This window comes from Oryx dammah, unplaced genomic scaffold (assembly GCF_014754425.2).
Source record: "Oryx dammah isolate SB20612 unplaced genomic scaffold, SCBI_Odam_1.1 HiC_scaffold_13, whole genome shotgun sequence".
Taxonomy (NCBI): domain Eukaryota; kingdom Metazoa; phylum Chordata; class Mammalia; order Artiodactyla; family Bovidae; genus Oryx; species Oryx dammah.
In genome coordinates, this window is record NW_024070197.1 from 49,917,127 (window position 1) to 49,933,495 (window position 16,369).

General features: G+C 52.8%; 1 protein-coding gene across 3 annotated transcripts in view; it reads right to left on the bottom strand.

Annotated features, from left to right (window-relative positions):
- Positions 1 to 553: 553 nt before the first annotated feature.
- SPIRE2 (spire type actin nucleation factor 2) overlaps positions 554 to 16,369 on the bottom strand; it is a 26,912-nt gene continuing 11,096 nt past the window's right edge. Inside the window, exons 3-15 of one of the 3 annotated variants that reach the window (XR_005723374.1) lie at positions 15,726 to 16,085; positions 12,684 to 12,764; positions 12,436 to 12,600; positions 11,855 to 11,941; positions 11,611 to 11,743; positions 11,358 to 11,527; positions 10,461 to 10,650; positions 9,839 to 9,960; positions 7,061 to 7,195; positions 6,859 to 6,973; positions 2,254 to 2,281; positions 1,443 to 1,558; positions 554 to 1,231 (exon numbers count right to left, since the gene is read on the bottom strand). Coding sequence is in view for 2 of the 3 variants with exons in the window: in XM_040253634.1 (XP_040109568.1) it covers positions 926 to 1,231; positions 1,427 to 1,558; positions 2,254 to 2,281; positions 6,906 to 6,973; positions 7,061 to 7,195; positions 9,839 to 9,960; positions 10,461 to 10,650; positions 11,358 to 11,527; positions 11,611 to 11,743; positions 11,855 to 11,941; positions 12,436 to 12,600; positions 12,684 to 12,764; positions 15,726 to 16,085 (1,977 nt within the window). In the remaining variant the exon portion in view is untranslated. Of the gene's footprint in view, positions 1,232 to 1,426; positions 1,559 to 2,253; positions 2,282 to 6,858; positions 6,974 to 7,060; positions 7,196 to 9,838; positions 9,961 to 10,460; positions 10,651 to 11,357; positions 11,528 to 11,610; positions 11,744 to 11,854; positions 11,942 to 12,435; positions 12,601 to 12,683; positions 12,765 to 15,725; positions 16,086 to 16,369 lie in introns of all 3 variants that reach the window. The other 2 variants (XM_040253635.1, XM_040253634.1) reach the window with 2 other exon arrangements.

Here is a 16,369-nt window from a genome sequence, read left to right on the forward strand (position 1 = left end):
TGGGAACTGGATGTTGTTCCTGGCTGCTCTCTCTGTGTCACTCAGTGTCCCTGGATCCCAGCTGGGGAAAGAAAGCACTTCACCCGAAGGCCCGTCTGCTGCACGTTCTGTCCCTGGGGCCTCCTCAGGCCTTAGAGCCTGGCATCCAGCAGGCCTGGCTGTGCATCTTGGTCAGTTCCCTCACCTCTTTGAGCCTCAGCTTCCTCATCTGTAAGATGGCGTGACCACAGAAGCCCACTGCAGAGCACGTGGGTGGCCACTCGCACATCCCCCCAGCTCTGCAGGCCCTGAGCGAGCCCTCTGCCTAGAGAACAGCAGCAGAGATCTGGGGGACAAGGCCGAAGGGTCTTCCAGGCTGGCAGGTGATAGAAAGCAGCTGAGCGGTTGTCACACACGCAGCCCTGCTGGCTGTAAGACCAAGATGGCCAGGTCATGGAGTGACCCTGAGCACCCTTGTGTCATGACGGCCTCCGCCTCTCAGATCCCAGCCTTTGCCCTCGGAGTGCAGGCCCACTGCTGCAACTAGAGAGCTCAGTTCACACCTGACACCGAAGACTGTGAGACCACCTTTATTAGGCCAGGAGTAGCCATGGGTACAATCTACGGAGTGCCTTCCCATACCAGGACCTCCAGCATTACCAGGGCCCCCGGACCAGCACCACTCCGGCACCTCTGAGTGTGCTCTGCTTACACCCACCTGTCCCTCCTTGTCTCAGTGAGAAGACCTGCTCCCACCCCACCCAAGGAATCCTGAGAGGAACAGTCTCTCCAGGGAGGGTCCTGGCGTGAGCTCTGGGGGCCAAGGGATGTGAATATAAATATATAGGCTGTGTGTATATATTATATAAACGTATGTATATATGTACATGCACATCAGGAGGACGGGGGTTCTTGTCCCAGGATGGAGACTCATCCTGGTCCAGGCCTAGCCCAGCTCCTCCCTGGAGGCATGGCCGTCTGGGGGCACCTTGAGAAGCATCTGCCAGGCAGCCCAGGGGTTACAGGTCATCACTTGAGGTCGAGTGTCCAGGTGTTCGGGACATACAGGGACTGGGTCTGGCGGGCACGACGCGGCGTGGTGTTGAGCGCATCCACGCTCCTGCGGCTGGAGTGCACCACATCTGCCACAAAGCCGGTGCAGTCGCTGCACACGTCCTTCATGACACAGCCGTGGGTGTACATGTGCGGGAACTCCTCCTCCACGTTCCGCCACTGCAGCCCTTGCAGCGATCTGGGGCAGGACAGGGCTGTCAGGGGGCTCCGCCCGAGCCTCTGTGTCCCCCACACCCACGCCAGGCAAAGCAAAGTCCACCCCACAAAAGCCCTTCCTCGGGAAGAACTGGGACTCTGGGCTCTGACCACTCTGCCCTCCTCCTTCCCCAGCAGAGAAACCCCCGCCCAGCTCCCAGCCCATCAGGAATATCACCAAGGGCAGCACGCACTGGAAGGCATCTCTTCTCTGTGTTGGTGTGGTTTTGGCAGTTGACATCCTCTGAGGACTCTCAAAGCCCAGTGTGTAGACGGGGATGTGAGAAAACTTCTTAGAAGGCATCTTCATCTGCAATACAGAGAGACACTCCAGGTACCCCGCTCCCCCGAAAAAGGCCACCTGCCCAGCCAGCAGAGGACCCTGCCTGAGGTCACTTGCTCCCACATGCTCACTGGACGTCCCTTCACGCCTGGCGTTTGAAGGCATGGTTCCCTTGCCTTGTAGAGCAAAGTGTGCCTTTTTAACATGCCAGGTGTAGCCCAGTGGCCTGAACGTAACCATCACTTAACATTGAGAGGGGTCATAAAAGCCAAGGGTTTGAAAATCATGGTGGTAAAAACCTCTCAAACAGATGACTATCTCTGGGATAAAGGAGAGATAAAGGAGTGACACCCAAATTGCACCTCAGGTATACACAGACACCACAAGCTGCTGTATCTAAAACGAGCCCTTCCAAAAACACTTGAGGATTGTGGTGTTGGAAGGAGACTTTAGAGAAGGGTTTCTTGGCACTGGCCTACTAAAACAGAATTTTTTTTTTTTTTTAAAAACACCATCCACAGGGTCTTTACACTGCAGTCTTGGGCAGTGTAGAAGTGGGTTCTTCCTGGAAGGAGAAGATGAAAGAAGTGACTAGTGAGGGGGGTCATCAGACTCGAGATAGCAGAACCTCTGTCAACCCCCCACCTCATTCCCAGACAACCCCGCCAGGCTGCAGGATGCTCAGGACACGGGGCCTCGCTCTGACCCCAGGTGGTCCTCACCTTTATGCTACAGGAGTTGCAGACGGCTCTGAAGAGGAAAGAAGAGGGTTAGTAGGGTCAGCTCAAGGGGTCTAGCACGCAGGCCAGGCTAGACTGTTGCCGCCTTCTGCTTGCCCCCTGGCCACATGAGTGTTTTAGTCTCATTTTACTCCCAAATCTTGCTTTTCTTTTTACTTAGCTCCACACCCAAAATACTCCTTCCTTCCAGGCTCTTTCTGGGGACCATGGATCTGCAGTGGAGGGTGCCTGACTTCCCCCACATGAGCACTGCCACAGCCAGAGGGCCGTCAGGTGACATGCCCAGCTTTAAGCAGTGAGTAATGTTTATTTCCCATCCATATGTGATTTCAAAAGTACATGCCTTTTTGTTGTAAAAATTCAAACACTAGAGAGAATTTTAGTCATGAGTTCTCTCCTGTATAGCCCATTCTGGAGATGCTCCCTACTAGCACACTTTCCATGCTCCAGATCGAAGCATAAATGAACAAAAACATACATTTAAAATAACAGTAAAATACATGGCATGGGGTATCCTGTGTACTAAGCTATCAAGATACACCAGGGTTCTTCTCCACATCAGTGCAAACTGTCCAAATTCATTTTTTAAAACAAGGGACCATATACTCTTAGAGGGATGTCCCATCCTTAATCTGCCATCAACAAACCTCTGTATTCATTTGATTTGATTTCACTGTGGTCAGGGAACATACTCTGTATGATATAAATCCTTCCACATTTCTGAGACCTGTTTTATGACCCAGAGTACAATCATGTTGGTGAATGTTCCATGTGTACTTGACAAGAATGTACATCCCATTGTAAGGACTAATTTCTGTAAACATCACATAGATTAAGTTGGTGATGGTGTCATTCAAATCTCCTACACCCTTAGTTTTTCATTTCTCTAATTATAACCATGGATTTAGCTATTTTTCCTTGCCATTCTGTCAACGTTTTGTTCCATGTATCTTGAATCTCTTGATAGGTACAGAAAGTGTTCAGAATTATTTCCTTCCTTTATCACCATGAAATGAACTCCTTTAACTCTGGTAATATTCTCTGTTCCATAGTCTACTTTGTATGGTATTAACCTACCACCTCAGGCTTTCTTTAGACTACTATTGGCATGAGGTATCTTTCTCCATCCTTCTTCCAATCAATTTGTGTCTTTTATTTAAACTACAGGTCATAGGAATTACCTGGTGGCCTAGAGGTTAAGACTCCACACTTCCAATGCAGAGGGTGTACATTTGATCCCTGGTAGGGGAACTAAAATCCCACAAGCTGCATGGCACAGCCAAAAAAAAAAATACACAACTTATAGACAGCAGATAGTCTTGCTTTTTTTAATCAATAGGGGAAACTGTCTTTTAATTGGCTTGTTTAAGCCATTTATGTTTAATGTAATTGTTGATACAGTTGGGTTTAAGTCTGTCATCTTGGGATTTGTCTTCTTTCTGTCACATTTGTTCTTTTTTCATTCTTCTGCTTTCTGTATTTTTTTTTTATGATTCCATTTTATTGGGTTGGCCAAAAAGTTTATTTGGAAAAACCCAAATGAACTTTTCAGCCAATCCAGTATATTCTTTTTTGACTTAAAGGCTAATTCAATGGTTGTGTTTGGGCTCACAGGATCATCTTTAACTTATCACAGTTTTCCTTCTAGTCATATTTTACCATCTAATATACAGTATAAAAAACTTATAACAGCATATTTCTGATCCTCACCTTCAGTTTTAATGATATTGTTAGGGTATTTTTACTTATACATCTGTTAGAAGCCCCAAAATACATTTTTTATTACTTTTTTGCATTCCTAATAAACTCTGTTTGGATGGCAGACTGAATTTTACCTTGCTGGGTGCTACATATTGGCTTACCCTTTGTTTTTTCTCATCTGTTTGTTTTTGGCTGTGCTGGGTCTTCACTGCCGCATGGGCTTTTCTCTAGTGCAGAGAGTGGGGGCTCACTCTAGTTTCGGTGCACAGGCTTTTCGTTGCAGTGGCTTCTGTTCTTGGGGAGCCCAGGCTCGAGGGTGCGTGGGCTGCAGTAGTTGCAGCTCCCAGGCTCTAGAGTGCAGGCTCAATAACTGTGGCCCATGGGCTTGGTCGTTGTGTGGCAAGTGGGGTCCTCTCAGATCAGGGATCAAACCCATGTCCCCTGCATTGGCAGGCAGATTCCTTACCAGTAAGTCATCAGGGAAGCACCGGTTTATCTTTTAAGGAGGCACAGGAAGAGAATCTTTTATGTTAGGAGAGATACATCTTAGTAGCCACTGTTCCTAGTGCTCTTATTCCTTTGTGTACATTCAGATCTCCATCTGCATCATTTTAATTTTATGCAGCAAGCCTTGTTTACCATTTGTCCCAGTATGGGTCTGCTGGTGGCTTTCGTATTTCTCGAAGTGTCTTTACTTCTGCCTTTGTTTTTGACACAAATATTCTTGTACAGAATTCTAGATTGACCACTTTTTTCTTCTTTCAGTACTTTAAAAGATGTTGTTCCACTGACATCCTGCTTGTAGTGTTTCGATGAGAAATCTGCAGTCATCTTTATCTTTCTCTGTACACAACATGTCTTTTATTTGCTGACTGAAGTTAGGAATTTCTTTTTTTAAAGGAATTTTTCTTTATCATTGGTTTTATCATTGATCAATTTGATTGTTGAGTTTTGGTATGATTTTATTCATGTTTCTTGTGCTTGGGGTTCACTGAGTTTCTTGTGGGTTTGTACTTTTCATCAAATTTGGAAAACCTTTTTAGCCATTATTTCTTCAAATACTTTTTCTGCCCCCACATCTTTAGGGACTTTCTTTACAGCTGTATTAGGCTTCTTAATGTTACCCCACAGCTTGCCAATGCCATTTTCATTTTTAATTCTTTTTTTCTGTGTGTTTTATTTCAGATAGTTTCTACTGCTGTGTCTTCAAGTTAACTAATCTTTTCTTCTGCACATTACTCTAAATGTCTAATCTGCTATATATCATCCAGTGTAATTTTTTTCATCTCATACATTTCAGGTCTAGACATTTGTCACTTCTTTATATCTTCCATGTCTTTAACTTTTCAAGGTATAAAATGCAGTTCGAAATTTTTAATGTCCTTATCTGCTAATCCTATAATCTGAGTCAGTTCTCCATGATTTGATTGGTTTTTCTCACCATGGGTCATGTTTTCCTGTTTCTTGACATGCCTGGTAATCTGCAATTGGATGACAGGCGCTTTATCTGGCTTGATGCTGGCTATTTTTTTACTCCTATTCTTGAGTTTTATGGGCTTCCCTGATAGCTCAGTTGGTAGAGAATCCACCTGCAATGCAGGAGACCCAAGTTCAATTCCTGGGTCGAGAAGATCTGCTGGAGAAGGGATAGGCTACCCACTCCAGTATTCTTGGGCATCCCTTGTGGCTCAGCTGGTAAAGAATCTGCCTGCAATGTGGGGAGACCTGGGTTTGAACCCTGGATTGGGAAGATCCCCTGGAGAAGGGAAAGGCTACCCACTCCAGTATTACGGCCTAGAGAATTCCATGTATAGTCCACAGGGTCACAAAGAGTCGGACACAACTGAGCGAATATACGTAGACACATAGACTTGAGTTTTATTCTAGGAAGCAGTTAAGATCCTTGGGAATAGTTTGGTCTTTTCTGATCTGACTTTGATTTGTTAGTTCTGGAGCAGCACTCAGGCTGCTGCTGCTGCTAAGTCGCTTCAGTCGTGTCCGACTCTGCGACCCCATAGACGGCAGCCCACCAGGCTCCCCCGTCCCTGGGATTCTCCAGGCAAGAACACTGGAGTGGGTTGCCATTTCCTTCTCCAATGCATGAAAGTGAAAAGTGAAAGTGAAGTTGCTCAGTTGTGGGGGTGCTTATTCCTGGTAGTGAGGCAAGACCTTTCTGTGATTCACTCAGCAGCCCATGAGTCACAACTTGCCACCTTAGTTGGTGGGAAGAGACACTATTCCTGGCACTGTTCCTTTAAATCTGTAGGACAGGGTCAGTAAACTTTTCCTCTAAAAGCTCAGATAGTCAACATTTTAGGTGTGACTAAATGAATAATAAATAAGTGGGTGTGACTATGTTGTAATAATCTTTATTTCTAAAATAGGCAGTGGGCCAGGTTTCCACACCCTCAGGAATTTCCTTCATGTATGTACTGATCAGAACTCTGAATATGCAAGGAGGACCTTGTGAAGGTCTCTGAGACCTGCTTCCTGGAGAACACTCTCCCCTCTGGAGATCTGTGCTGTGAACTCTAGCTGTGCCCAGGTACCCCTGTTCCCAGCTGTACCTCCTCCACCGCAGGAGCTGAACAGGCTGAGGCAGTCATAGGACAGAGCTTACCCTGTCTGCTTTCTGGTACTTGCTTCATACCTGATTGGTTCTTGAGGACTAATGTTTCATGTTTTTGCATCTTTTTTTTTTTTTTTGGCCGTTTCCTCTGGAAAATGCCTGTTCTGCTTCCTATTACCCAATCTTGGATGAAAGCGGGGGTCCCTCAGTTGTTAAATTGAAAATTTTGTTCCTTGGTTGCACTGGTCACCGTGCCTGATGGAACATGCCCCGAACCACAGGAAGCCCTACTGGACAGAAAGCGAGAGGCTTCCTACCTCCTTCCCCTGTGAATTCACAGCCAAGGTGCGTACAGAAGGCTCACCTCTTGCAAAAGAGACAGGAGGGTGGCCATGACAACAGCGGGAACTTGGCTCGGCAGCAGCAGCAAATCTGTGAGGAGAGCCTGGTTGGAGCCGTGTTGTCCCAAACTCGCCAGGCCCAGGCCTGCCCACACCTACCCTCCACCCAGCTCCTCACCTTCCCCTTCTTCAGGCTGCTGAAGAGCTCCTTGTTCTGCAGGAACTTCTCCATCTCTGCCTTTACCAGCACACGACGCACGTCCATCACCTCCTCCACCGTCAGAGCCAGGCTTTCCACGGGGTGGCTGAACTCCTGGGGCAGGAGGCCTGAGGCATTGGTCTCAGGCTCTCAGGGCGTCTTCACAAGTTCCCCACTTCCCTGAGGACTTGGCATCTTCCCGGCCTCAGTCCCGGCAAGCTCCCCAGAACGCCCATGCCTTGAGGCTGTACTGCTCCTGGGACACTCCTACAGGCAGCTCTCTGACCTGGGCCCAACAACTCAACTGGCAGCCAGCCCCTTGATGACCTCATTGCTCACATACCCTTCAGCACCTCCCACCTTTGTTCATGATGCTACCCAGACCTGAACCATCTGCCTCCAACCTTGTGGCTCACCTGAAAACACCCCAGGACAATCAAAGTCACCCAGAGTCCCCAGGGCCACTGCCTCCCTCCTGGAACCCCCACCAGAGTGCCCTCCTGCCCCCCGCCTCACTCTTCCTGGAACCCCAACACCACCACGCCCCCTCCTGCCCCCAGCCTCCTGGAACCCCCAACCACCGCACTCCCTCCTCCTTCCCAGTGCTAACCATCCACTGCCACTCTGGGTCTGTTAGTCAGTTGGATGCTCCTGTCCACCTCGTCATAACTGCCTGGCCCTTTGGGCTGTCATGGTGAGTATACCCTGTTCTGCCCCAGGAGAACAATCCTGTGTTCTTAGCACAGAATTTGACTTCTCAAAGGGTCACTTCCTCTTCTATGAAGTAGGGTATTTCAGCTCCACTAAGAAGATGCAGTGTCTGGCACCAGAATCAAAATGTTAGCTATGAAGACAAGGTGGCATGGGAGGCACCAGAGGATGTGGAAGTGGATGGTGTTTGTGGTCAGATTTTCTCCTATTTACACTTGTTGGTCAGCTGCTACTATCTGGCACTGGGTGAATCTGGGACCTTGTGTTCTCTCCTCTCACCTGAAGCATCCAGGTCTCCGGGCTTCTGATTAGTGTTTCCTGTAGCCTGGTGGTGCTGTTTATATGTGAACAATTTCCCTCTAACCTTACAGATGTTACACTCACTGTACACATTGCTAAGAGATCTCAACTTGGGTGCTCAGCAGATTGGGTTGAGGCAAGGTCATCGCAGTTCAGGGGTTTGACAGCCAAGCCTCTTGGAAAGCTCTCGAGTCCTGAGCTGGAGAAAGACTCACGAGACTTGCTATTAAACACATGTCCCCTGATTGCTTGACATCTCTCCCTTCAAGAGGTGGTCCTGGGACTTCCCTGGTGGCCCAGAGGTTAAGAATCCACCTGCCAATGCAGGGAACAAGGCTTTGATCCTGGGTCCAGGAAGATCCCACATGCCACAGAGCCCACTACGCCCATGTGCTGCAACTAGTGAGCCGCACTCTGCAATTCCAGAGCTTGTGCTCTACGGCACAAGAAGCCACTGCAGTGAGAAGCCCTTCCACCATAGTTAGAGAGTAGCCTCTGCTCGCTGTAACTAGAAAAAGCTGGCATGCAGCTACAAAGACCCAGTATAGCCAAAAATAAATAAAATAAAAAATAATAACATCTTTAATAAAGAATCCATCTTTAAAAAAAGGGGACAAGCCACCGGGCAACTAAGCCCTCATATCATGACTACTGGGCCCACTACTGTGCTCTGGAGCCTGCCCCACAATTAGAGATGCCACGTGCCGCAAGGAAAGAGCTCCACTTAATGCAAGGAGGATCCAGAGAGCAGCAACCAAGACCACACACAGCCAAATAAATAAGATGTAGTTCCCTAAGTAGGACTTAGTGACTGACTTGTATGGAATGGATAAGGTGGAATTGACAGTGTTGGTCCTGAGAATGTGTCATAAAGACACAGGCTTCCTTCCGCTTCTCAGATGCTAACTCAGGGACGCCACCTCCCGAGGGTGCTTCACCTGGGACGAGCTGGGGCCCCGCCCAGAGCCGGGGGAGGAGTTTCCTAGGAAGGGTCCTCCAGCCCAGGTCAAGCCTCCAGGTGAGACGCAGCCCTGCCACTGCAGCCCCATGGAGGCCACTTCCGGGCTCTGGACCCAGAGAGATGATGAGATGGTAACTGTGTGCTGTTTCAGCTGCTAAGTGAAGGGTGATTTTCTATGTAGTCAGATACCTAATACAGGGCTCAGAGGGTAAAGCATGCCCTTCAGTTGGGGAGTATTACAGTGACATGACCTTGACTTTTCAAAGCCTTTGAACATCCGTTCTCACTTGAGCCTCTCGGTAAAACCTCAATGAAACAATAATGACAGCCACCCTCTGGACCCCCTCCACATGCCAGCAAGGTGCCCTGTGGCCCTGCAGGCACTCCATTTGGCTCAGGTCCAAGTGGGAGCCTCAAGATGTCAGCAATTGTTAGTTCATGATTACAGGTCAGACAAAATTCACAGGAGAGGGAACTGCGGCACAGAGAGGGAAAGGCCCGGAGCCAGAGTTGAGACCCGAGAAAGTGCTGTCCAGTGTCAGCATTCTGCCTTCTCATGTGCCCTGACCCTGAGAGATGGGACTAGGCTGTGCCCTTAGCAAGGTCCTTCTCTGGCCTGGGCTGCAGTGCCCAGAAGGCCCAGGAGGTGGCAGCAAAGACCAACCTCCCCAGGCATCCACTGAGAGGGGCCCCCCACCACTCCTGAGCCCGAAAGAGGCACTCCCTGTCCCCTCTCGCTGGCCCCCACCCCGGCCACCCTGCCCCACAGTGCTTCTGTCACTCACCAGCCACTGGTGACTGGCGTCCGGGGCCGCGGAGGCCCCCTGCCTGTCCTCGACTGAGCTCACGTCACTGCGCGGGAGGGAGCTGGGGTCAGGCTGGGACTGGACACTGACGGGGAGAGAACCTGGTGGAAGAGACAGGGGCTGTCAGGACAACCCGCAGCAGCTCTGGGTCGCAGGGCTGTGCTAGGCACAAAGAGGCAGTGGGCGGGATGGCAACCAGGCCTCAGCACTGTGGGACCAGCTAACCTAGAGTGGCCGGCTGACCGACAGGAAGGGACGGGGCTGTGACGAACCCCAGGGGACTAGTCCAGTCCAGAGTGGTGTGCATGCTCTCTGGGCCCCTTCCCACTGACAGGAAAGAAAAAGATTAGAACGGTCTGTCAATCCATCCATTGGTCCAGCTGTCTTTCTACAGACCAATATGGCAAAGTTAACATCTCTAGGTAAAAGAATTGTGGGGATTTTTCCGAAGTTTTACACTGGATATGGATTACTACTTTAGCAGAGTTTTAAAAGGTGGAGTGTGGCTGCCTGAGGTGATAAATGTCCCTCCGGCAGCGCAAGCTCCCTCTGGAGCAGCAGGACCTGCAGGAAGGCATCCAGGGAGGGAGGGGCCACGTACTCGGCTCCAGAGGGCTCGGCCTCCAGGACTGCATGCTGCCTGCTCGCGGACGGGACAACTCCAGGCCTCCGGGGGGCTGAGGGGCCGGCTGCAGACCAGAGGTCACCTCGCTCCGGAGCTGCGCCAGGTCGTGCTCAGAGAAAGAACGATCTCGCTTCAGCGTCCCCTCTCCGCACGGTGACTCTTCCTCCTGTGGACACATCAGCCCAGCAACACCCTGTCCACCCTCCTGTGGACAGTCCAGTCTAGCATCACTAGACCGCTCTGCCCCAGTGCCTCCTGCCTGTCCCTGGACCAAGGCGTGGGGTGCACAAGCTGACCGCTATGCACTACCCTGGCCAGGGGAGACACATGCTTCAGAAGCCAGCCCCTGCCCTGAGGTCCCTGGAAAGTCCTGGAGATGACAGGCCTGGGGTCACGTGGGTCACGTGGAGACAGCCCCCAGCCCAGTCGCCAGGGTCAGAGGGTAATGCAGCCAGGCTGAGGAGTCATGCTGGGACCTGTAGGCTTTGCACCTCCAAGTGCAGCTGCCCAGCCCAGGAGGACGTGGCTCTCCATTTCATCCTTTTACGTGCTGAGACAACAGAGGCTCCAGGCCACTGTCTCAGTCACCCTTGTGAGTGACCAAGATGGGAGAGGGTGCCTGAGCCCCACCAGGCTTGTCCCCAGGGCAGACCCAGCCCCACAGCAGGACACAGCTTCACAGCAGGGTGCAGACAGGACCCCGAGCAGAGGGCCCACAGCTGGATGCTGCACCCTGGCTGTGTTCTGTTCTCTAGAACCTCCTTCTCTCCCCTACTTCTCCTCCCTGCTTCCTTCCCTCCCCTCCTCATCACTCCTCCCCTGCCCCACCTCCTCCTCATGTCAGTCTCTCTTCAGGAACCTGTGGGCTCTGACCTCAGAAGTGTTCATCTCTTCCATCTCAGCCAACGTAGGGGCCTTGAGCAGGACCCGGGGCCTCGGGCGCTGGGCGCTGCTCCCGACATCCGTGACGGACAGGTTGATGCAGGAAGTGGACTTGACGTCCCCAGAGCAGGCGTTGAGGATGCAGGGCAGAGAGCCGAACCCTGGGGGAGGCAGGAGGTGAGGCAGGATGGACAGGACAGCGCAGGGGGAGACGAGGTGCAGGGGAGGGGTGTCCCGTGCTCACCCCGCTCGCCCCGGCTGTCCCAGCGCCTGCTCTCCACAGGGCGTAGCCTGCGTTCCTGCTTGATCTCCTCCAGGATCTTCTCGTGCAGAGTTCTCTGCTTCTGAGGTAAGGGGCGAAGCCTTCTCTCTGAGACCTGCAGGGGGTTTAGCAGCACCAGGTGGAGGGCCAGCTCCCTGGAGGCCCTGCGTGCTCCGGCAGGCAGCATCCCAGAACCAACCTTCCGGATGCCCCGAGGGGCTGGTACCTGCTTCAGTGGAGGCCGGGAGCGGATGAAGTCCAGGATGAGTTCATGGGCATCTTTCTTCACTCTGGGAGGGATGTCCCCGTCAACCTGTGGGAGAGAAGGAGGGCAGCAAGGCTAAGGGACCGTCTGCTTGGGCTGCAGCCATGATAGGGGTTCACCCAGCCTCCCCCTCAGTGGCTTTGTGGCTGTGGCCTTCAAGACCTGACCACCAGCTTTCCCTGCATCTCAGATTCTTTATGTTGAAACACAGGTCAGTGGCTTTACCTCACAGGGTCTTCGTAAGAGTGAGATTAACTCACGTGTTTAGATTCTCAGAGCAATGCTGGCACACCACGAGGCCCTGTGAGAGTTAAGTGGGACAATCCCACAGCCTCAGCTCCCACCCCTGGTCCCCTTCTCCCTGCCAATGTCACACTATGTCCCTGAAAGGACCATGAGGTATATGACTCGAGGCCACATTGCCTATTCCCACTGGACTCCCTGGTTCAGTGACCAGCGCATCAAGCAGGGGCTCCGGCAGGCAGAGGGGCCTGAACATGCAACCTCTTTAACCCGGCCCGCCATGACCTTGAGTGGCTTACCATGACCTTGCGCAGTTTGTAGTTCCTGGCACGGATGTCCTGCATGAGCATCTCGAAGGGGGTGAGCTGGAACTCTGTGGGCAGGGGGTTGAACTCTTGCTCCTGCACCTTCTTCAGCTTCACCCCATGGCGGAGCTCCCGCATGAGCTGGACCCAGAGTCGGGCCTAGGCCCACGAGAAGAGGGAAATGGCCCTTAGCTCTGGGCGGGGCTCCAGGCCTGTGCCCCCTCTGTGCCCACGTGTCTTACCCAGTCTGTGCGCCTGAGGCTGTCCAGCTCCACAAGGGGCTTCTCTGCCTGTGGTTCATCCTCCCGGAGCCTCTGCAGCATCTGTTAAGTCCGGGAGAAATGGGAGAACGGGATTAGTGGGGCTGTGCGCCCTGCTGGTCTGCCCCCTGGGGATGCTTCTACGCCACGTGGGCATTTTGGACAAGGCTTTGGGGCACAGAAAGGTATCTGAGGGAACCAAGCCATCAGCCTTAGAACCACATGGAAACACTCATGTCCTGCTGGCTATTGGTGGCCGCTCCTCCCGCGCAAGGGCCAGGGGAAGCATGACCCTTGCAGCAACCCCTGGCTGCAGCAGAACCCATGGCCTCCTCACACTGACCCACACTCCTCCATGGGGCCCCCTTCCTCCACGATGCAGGCATGAGGCCCTCGCACATCTGGGAAGGGCTCCAGACTGCCGCTCACAGGGCACACCCACCCTCGTGGAACCCCACAGCCTCTTCTGTGCATGTCATCCCGTCTGGAGCCTACAGTCATCTGCTTCTTTGATTGTTTTCTGAATGGTTGGCTCCATGAGGTCAGAACTATGTTTTCAGCTTTGGGGTTGTTTTAAATCTGGCTCCCAGCATTGTGTGACACATGCTAGGTCTTAAGCATTGATTGAGTGAATAAATGAATCAGTAAGTAGATAGTTGGATAGGTGGATGGATGGGCAAGAGGGCGAGTCACTCAGCAGACCCCAAAGTCATAGAGATGTATTTCACGAACTGGGAAAAACGCCACCAGCAAGGTGAGGGCCCAGGAAAGATGTTGGGAATGCTCAGGGAGCTGTTTTCTGCTGAGAATTTGTGAAGAGGGTGCTAAGTTCATTGCCCTGGATCTTAGCAGCAGGGTGGGCTCTGCTCTCACTGGCCCTCCATGCTGGAGCAGCATCTGCCTTTAGCCCACAGCCTCTGCCACCCCATCCCCCAGGTCAAACAGAACCGGTCACCCCGGCTTCCCTCCCAAGCCACTTGCCAAACTGCCCTGGGATGCTCTAGAAAACTGAGCCAAGTCTCTCAGAAGCACAAGGTGTGTGGTTCTAAAAATAGAGCTGGGTGTGACCTGCGTCTCTGTGGACAAAGGGCATGAAGGTGGGTCTCCTGACCTTTCTGGAGCAGCTCTACTGCCCCTGAGCAGGCTGTTTCTGCTCTCAATGCCAGCCCAGTCACACACTGCCAGTAGCCCACTTCTCACTGCCTCCTCCAGTCCCCTGACTTCTCCTGGGTCAACTGCTTGAAGTCCAGAGCTGTTTACACCTAAAGAAAGAGCTTTTATTGCCTAGTCAAGGAACTGACCTCAGCAACAGCCAGGCAACTGAAAATCATTAGGATCCTTAGTGCCACACAGGAGTGCAAGGAGACAAGTAAAAGACCCCAAAGAAGAAAAAACAGAAGCTCAAGAGGCTCTTCAGGAGAATGGAATGGAAGACCCATCTGTCTCCTTCTCAAACTCAAGGAAAAGAAATGCTTTCCAAGGAGGAGCCAGTTAGTGGTGACCTTGAAGAGACAGCTGGCTGTGGAGTTCCTCCCAAGAGGAAGAAATCTTTCCCCAGAAAGGAACCACACAGTGACCCTGAAGAGTCAGGAAACGGGAGGGTCCTCAAGAAAAAGAGGAACTTGTCTTCCAGGGAGGATCCACTCGGCAGTGGACCTGAAGAGGCTGCAACAGCAAGAGCAGTGGCTCCAAGAAGACAGTGCTCTGAAGGCAGTCTCGGGAAAACCAGAATGGACGTCTCCCTAGTGGGGTGTGAGTTTCAGACACAGTCCCCACCCATCCTCTAGAGTCCAATCAAAACAAAAGGAAAAGCAGACAAGCATTAGGGGCAGCCACAATTAAAGCACTGGCAGGATATCTCTGCGATGCTGAGCAGGAGTGGAGGGAAGACAAAGGATGGGGCTGGGGGGCAGCGGGTGGGCAGAGGGACCACACACACACACTTTGGGCTATGAGTGGGCTGCAGACGAGGCCAAGTGACCCGAGCAGCAACTGAGCTGTCCTGCGCTAGATGCCAGGCCCCTGGTGAGAGCAACCCTGAGAGTGCTCAGGCCCAGGCCTGGGGAAGCTGGGCAGGAAGGAGACACTCGCCAACGAAGGGTCAGGGTAACATCAGGGACCAGCACCGGTTAATTCCAAAAGTACCTCCTGACCTCTCCAAAGTCTCCATTTTCCTCCTCATCTGTGAAATGCTGGTGGAAGGCAGGGGTCCCTGTGGGCTGTGACCCTCATTTCAACGAAACACCTCAGTTCTCTCCAAGGGAGAGGCTGTGAGAGTTGAGCAAAGCCTGTCACCTCCTGACTTTGAGACCATGAAGCAGCAGAACAGCTGTGGGGAGAATGCCAGCCGGGAGCCGGTCAAGCCCTTCTGCTCCGTACTAGCTGTGACCTGGGGTGAGAACACGACCTCTTAGCACCTCCAGCTGCTCAACTGGGAAATGGGTGAAAACCACGGTGGGGGTGGGGGTGGTGGTGGTTGGGGGTGGAGAGGAATGTGGGACTGTCATCCAGGGACAAACACCTGGACGAGTGACCCCTCACTGAACTGCCCACCTCCCCAAAGCTCCAACCTGTTGGCACCTCTGCTCCCTGTTTTCAGAAGGAACCAGCTCTGGGGCAGGAGACCTGGAGACACAGTCCCTTTTGCAGATGTAAACATGAGGACCAGGGAAGCTAAGGACTGACTTAGAGACAACACGAGTGAGGTCATGGGTAAAGGCACCAGTTTGTGAATTTCTGAGCCTCTGGTCCCCTCTGTGCAAAGCCAGGTAAGCAGGACACTGAGGATTAAGCTAAAACCTACAAAGTGTTCAGGACCGTCTGCCACAGAGTGGACACCCACTGTGGACAGACGGAGGGACAGAAGGAACTAGGCAGGGAGAGGGCCGGGCCCTGCCCACCTGCCCCACCTCTGCCTGTGGAGGCGCCTCTGGGACCCCACCCCTCGCTCGGCTGGCCCCACCCACTACCCTCCACTCCGAGCAAATCCTTGGCTCTCCGGCCTGGGCAGCTCCCTCGGCTTACCTCCTTGGCTTCCCGGACCCTGGCGAGGAAGGCGCGCAGTTCCAGTGTCTCCACGAAGAGCGCGCGGCACACGGCCTGGTAGTGGGTCTGTGCGCCCCGGGGCTCGGTCAGGCGCGCGGCACACAGGCGCATAGCCTGCGCGAAGGTGCGCACGGTGCGGGGGCCGCCCTCTGCTTCCTCTTCCTCCTCGGGACCCCCGTATCCTTCGTCGGCCGTCCCGCCACCGCCGTCGTCATCGCAGTCGCTGTTGGCCATGAGGTCGATGAGCCGCTCCAGCTGCGGGCTGAGCTCGCGTTCCTCGTGCTCGGCCAGCCCCCAGTCCAGCGCGCGGTAGATTGCGAAGCCCAGCGACTGCACCACCTGCAGGACAGGGCCTTGCTGTTAGGCCAGGGCAGGGCGGGCACACAGGGCGGGGTAGGGGTGGGCTGCGTTCTAGCCGCTGCAGGAGGTCACCATCGGGTGGGTTTTACTGGTGAAATGGGATAGCAGCTGTCCTCTGAGGGGTGCACCACCGCCCCCACCCAGGAAACAGTGCTCCCCAGCAACACAGCCACCGTGGAAAACTGCGTGGCAGATTCTTATAATCAAGACACGCTTTACCGCTGGACTGCAGCTCCTCTGGGCGCGGGGGACGGGGGGGGGGG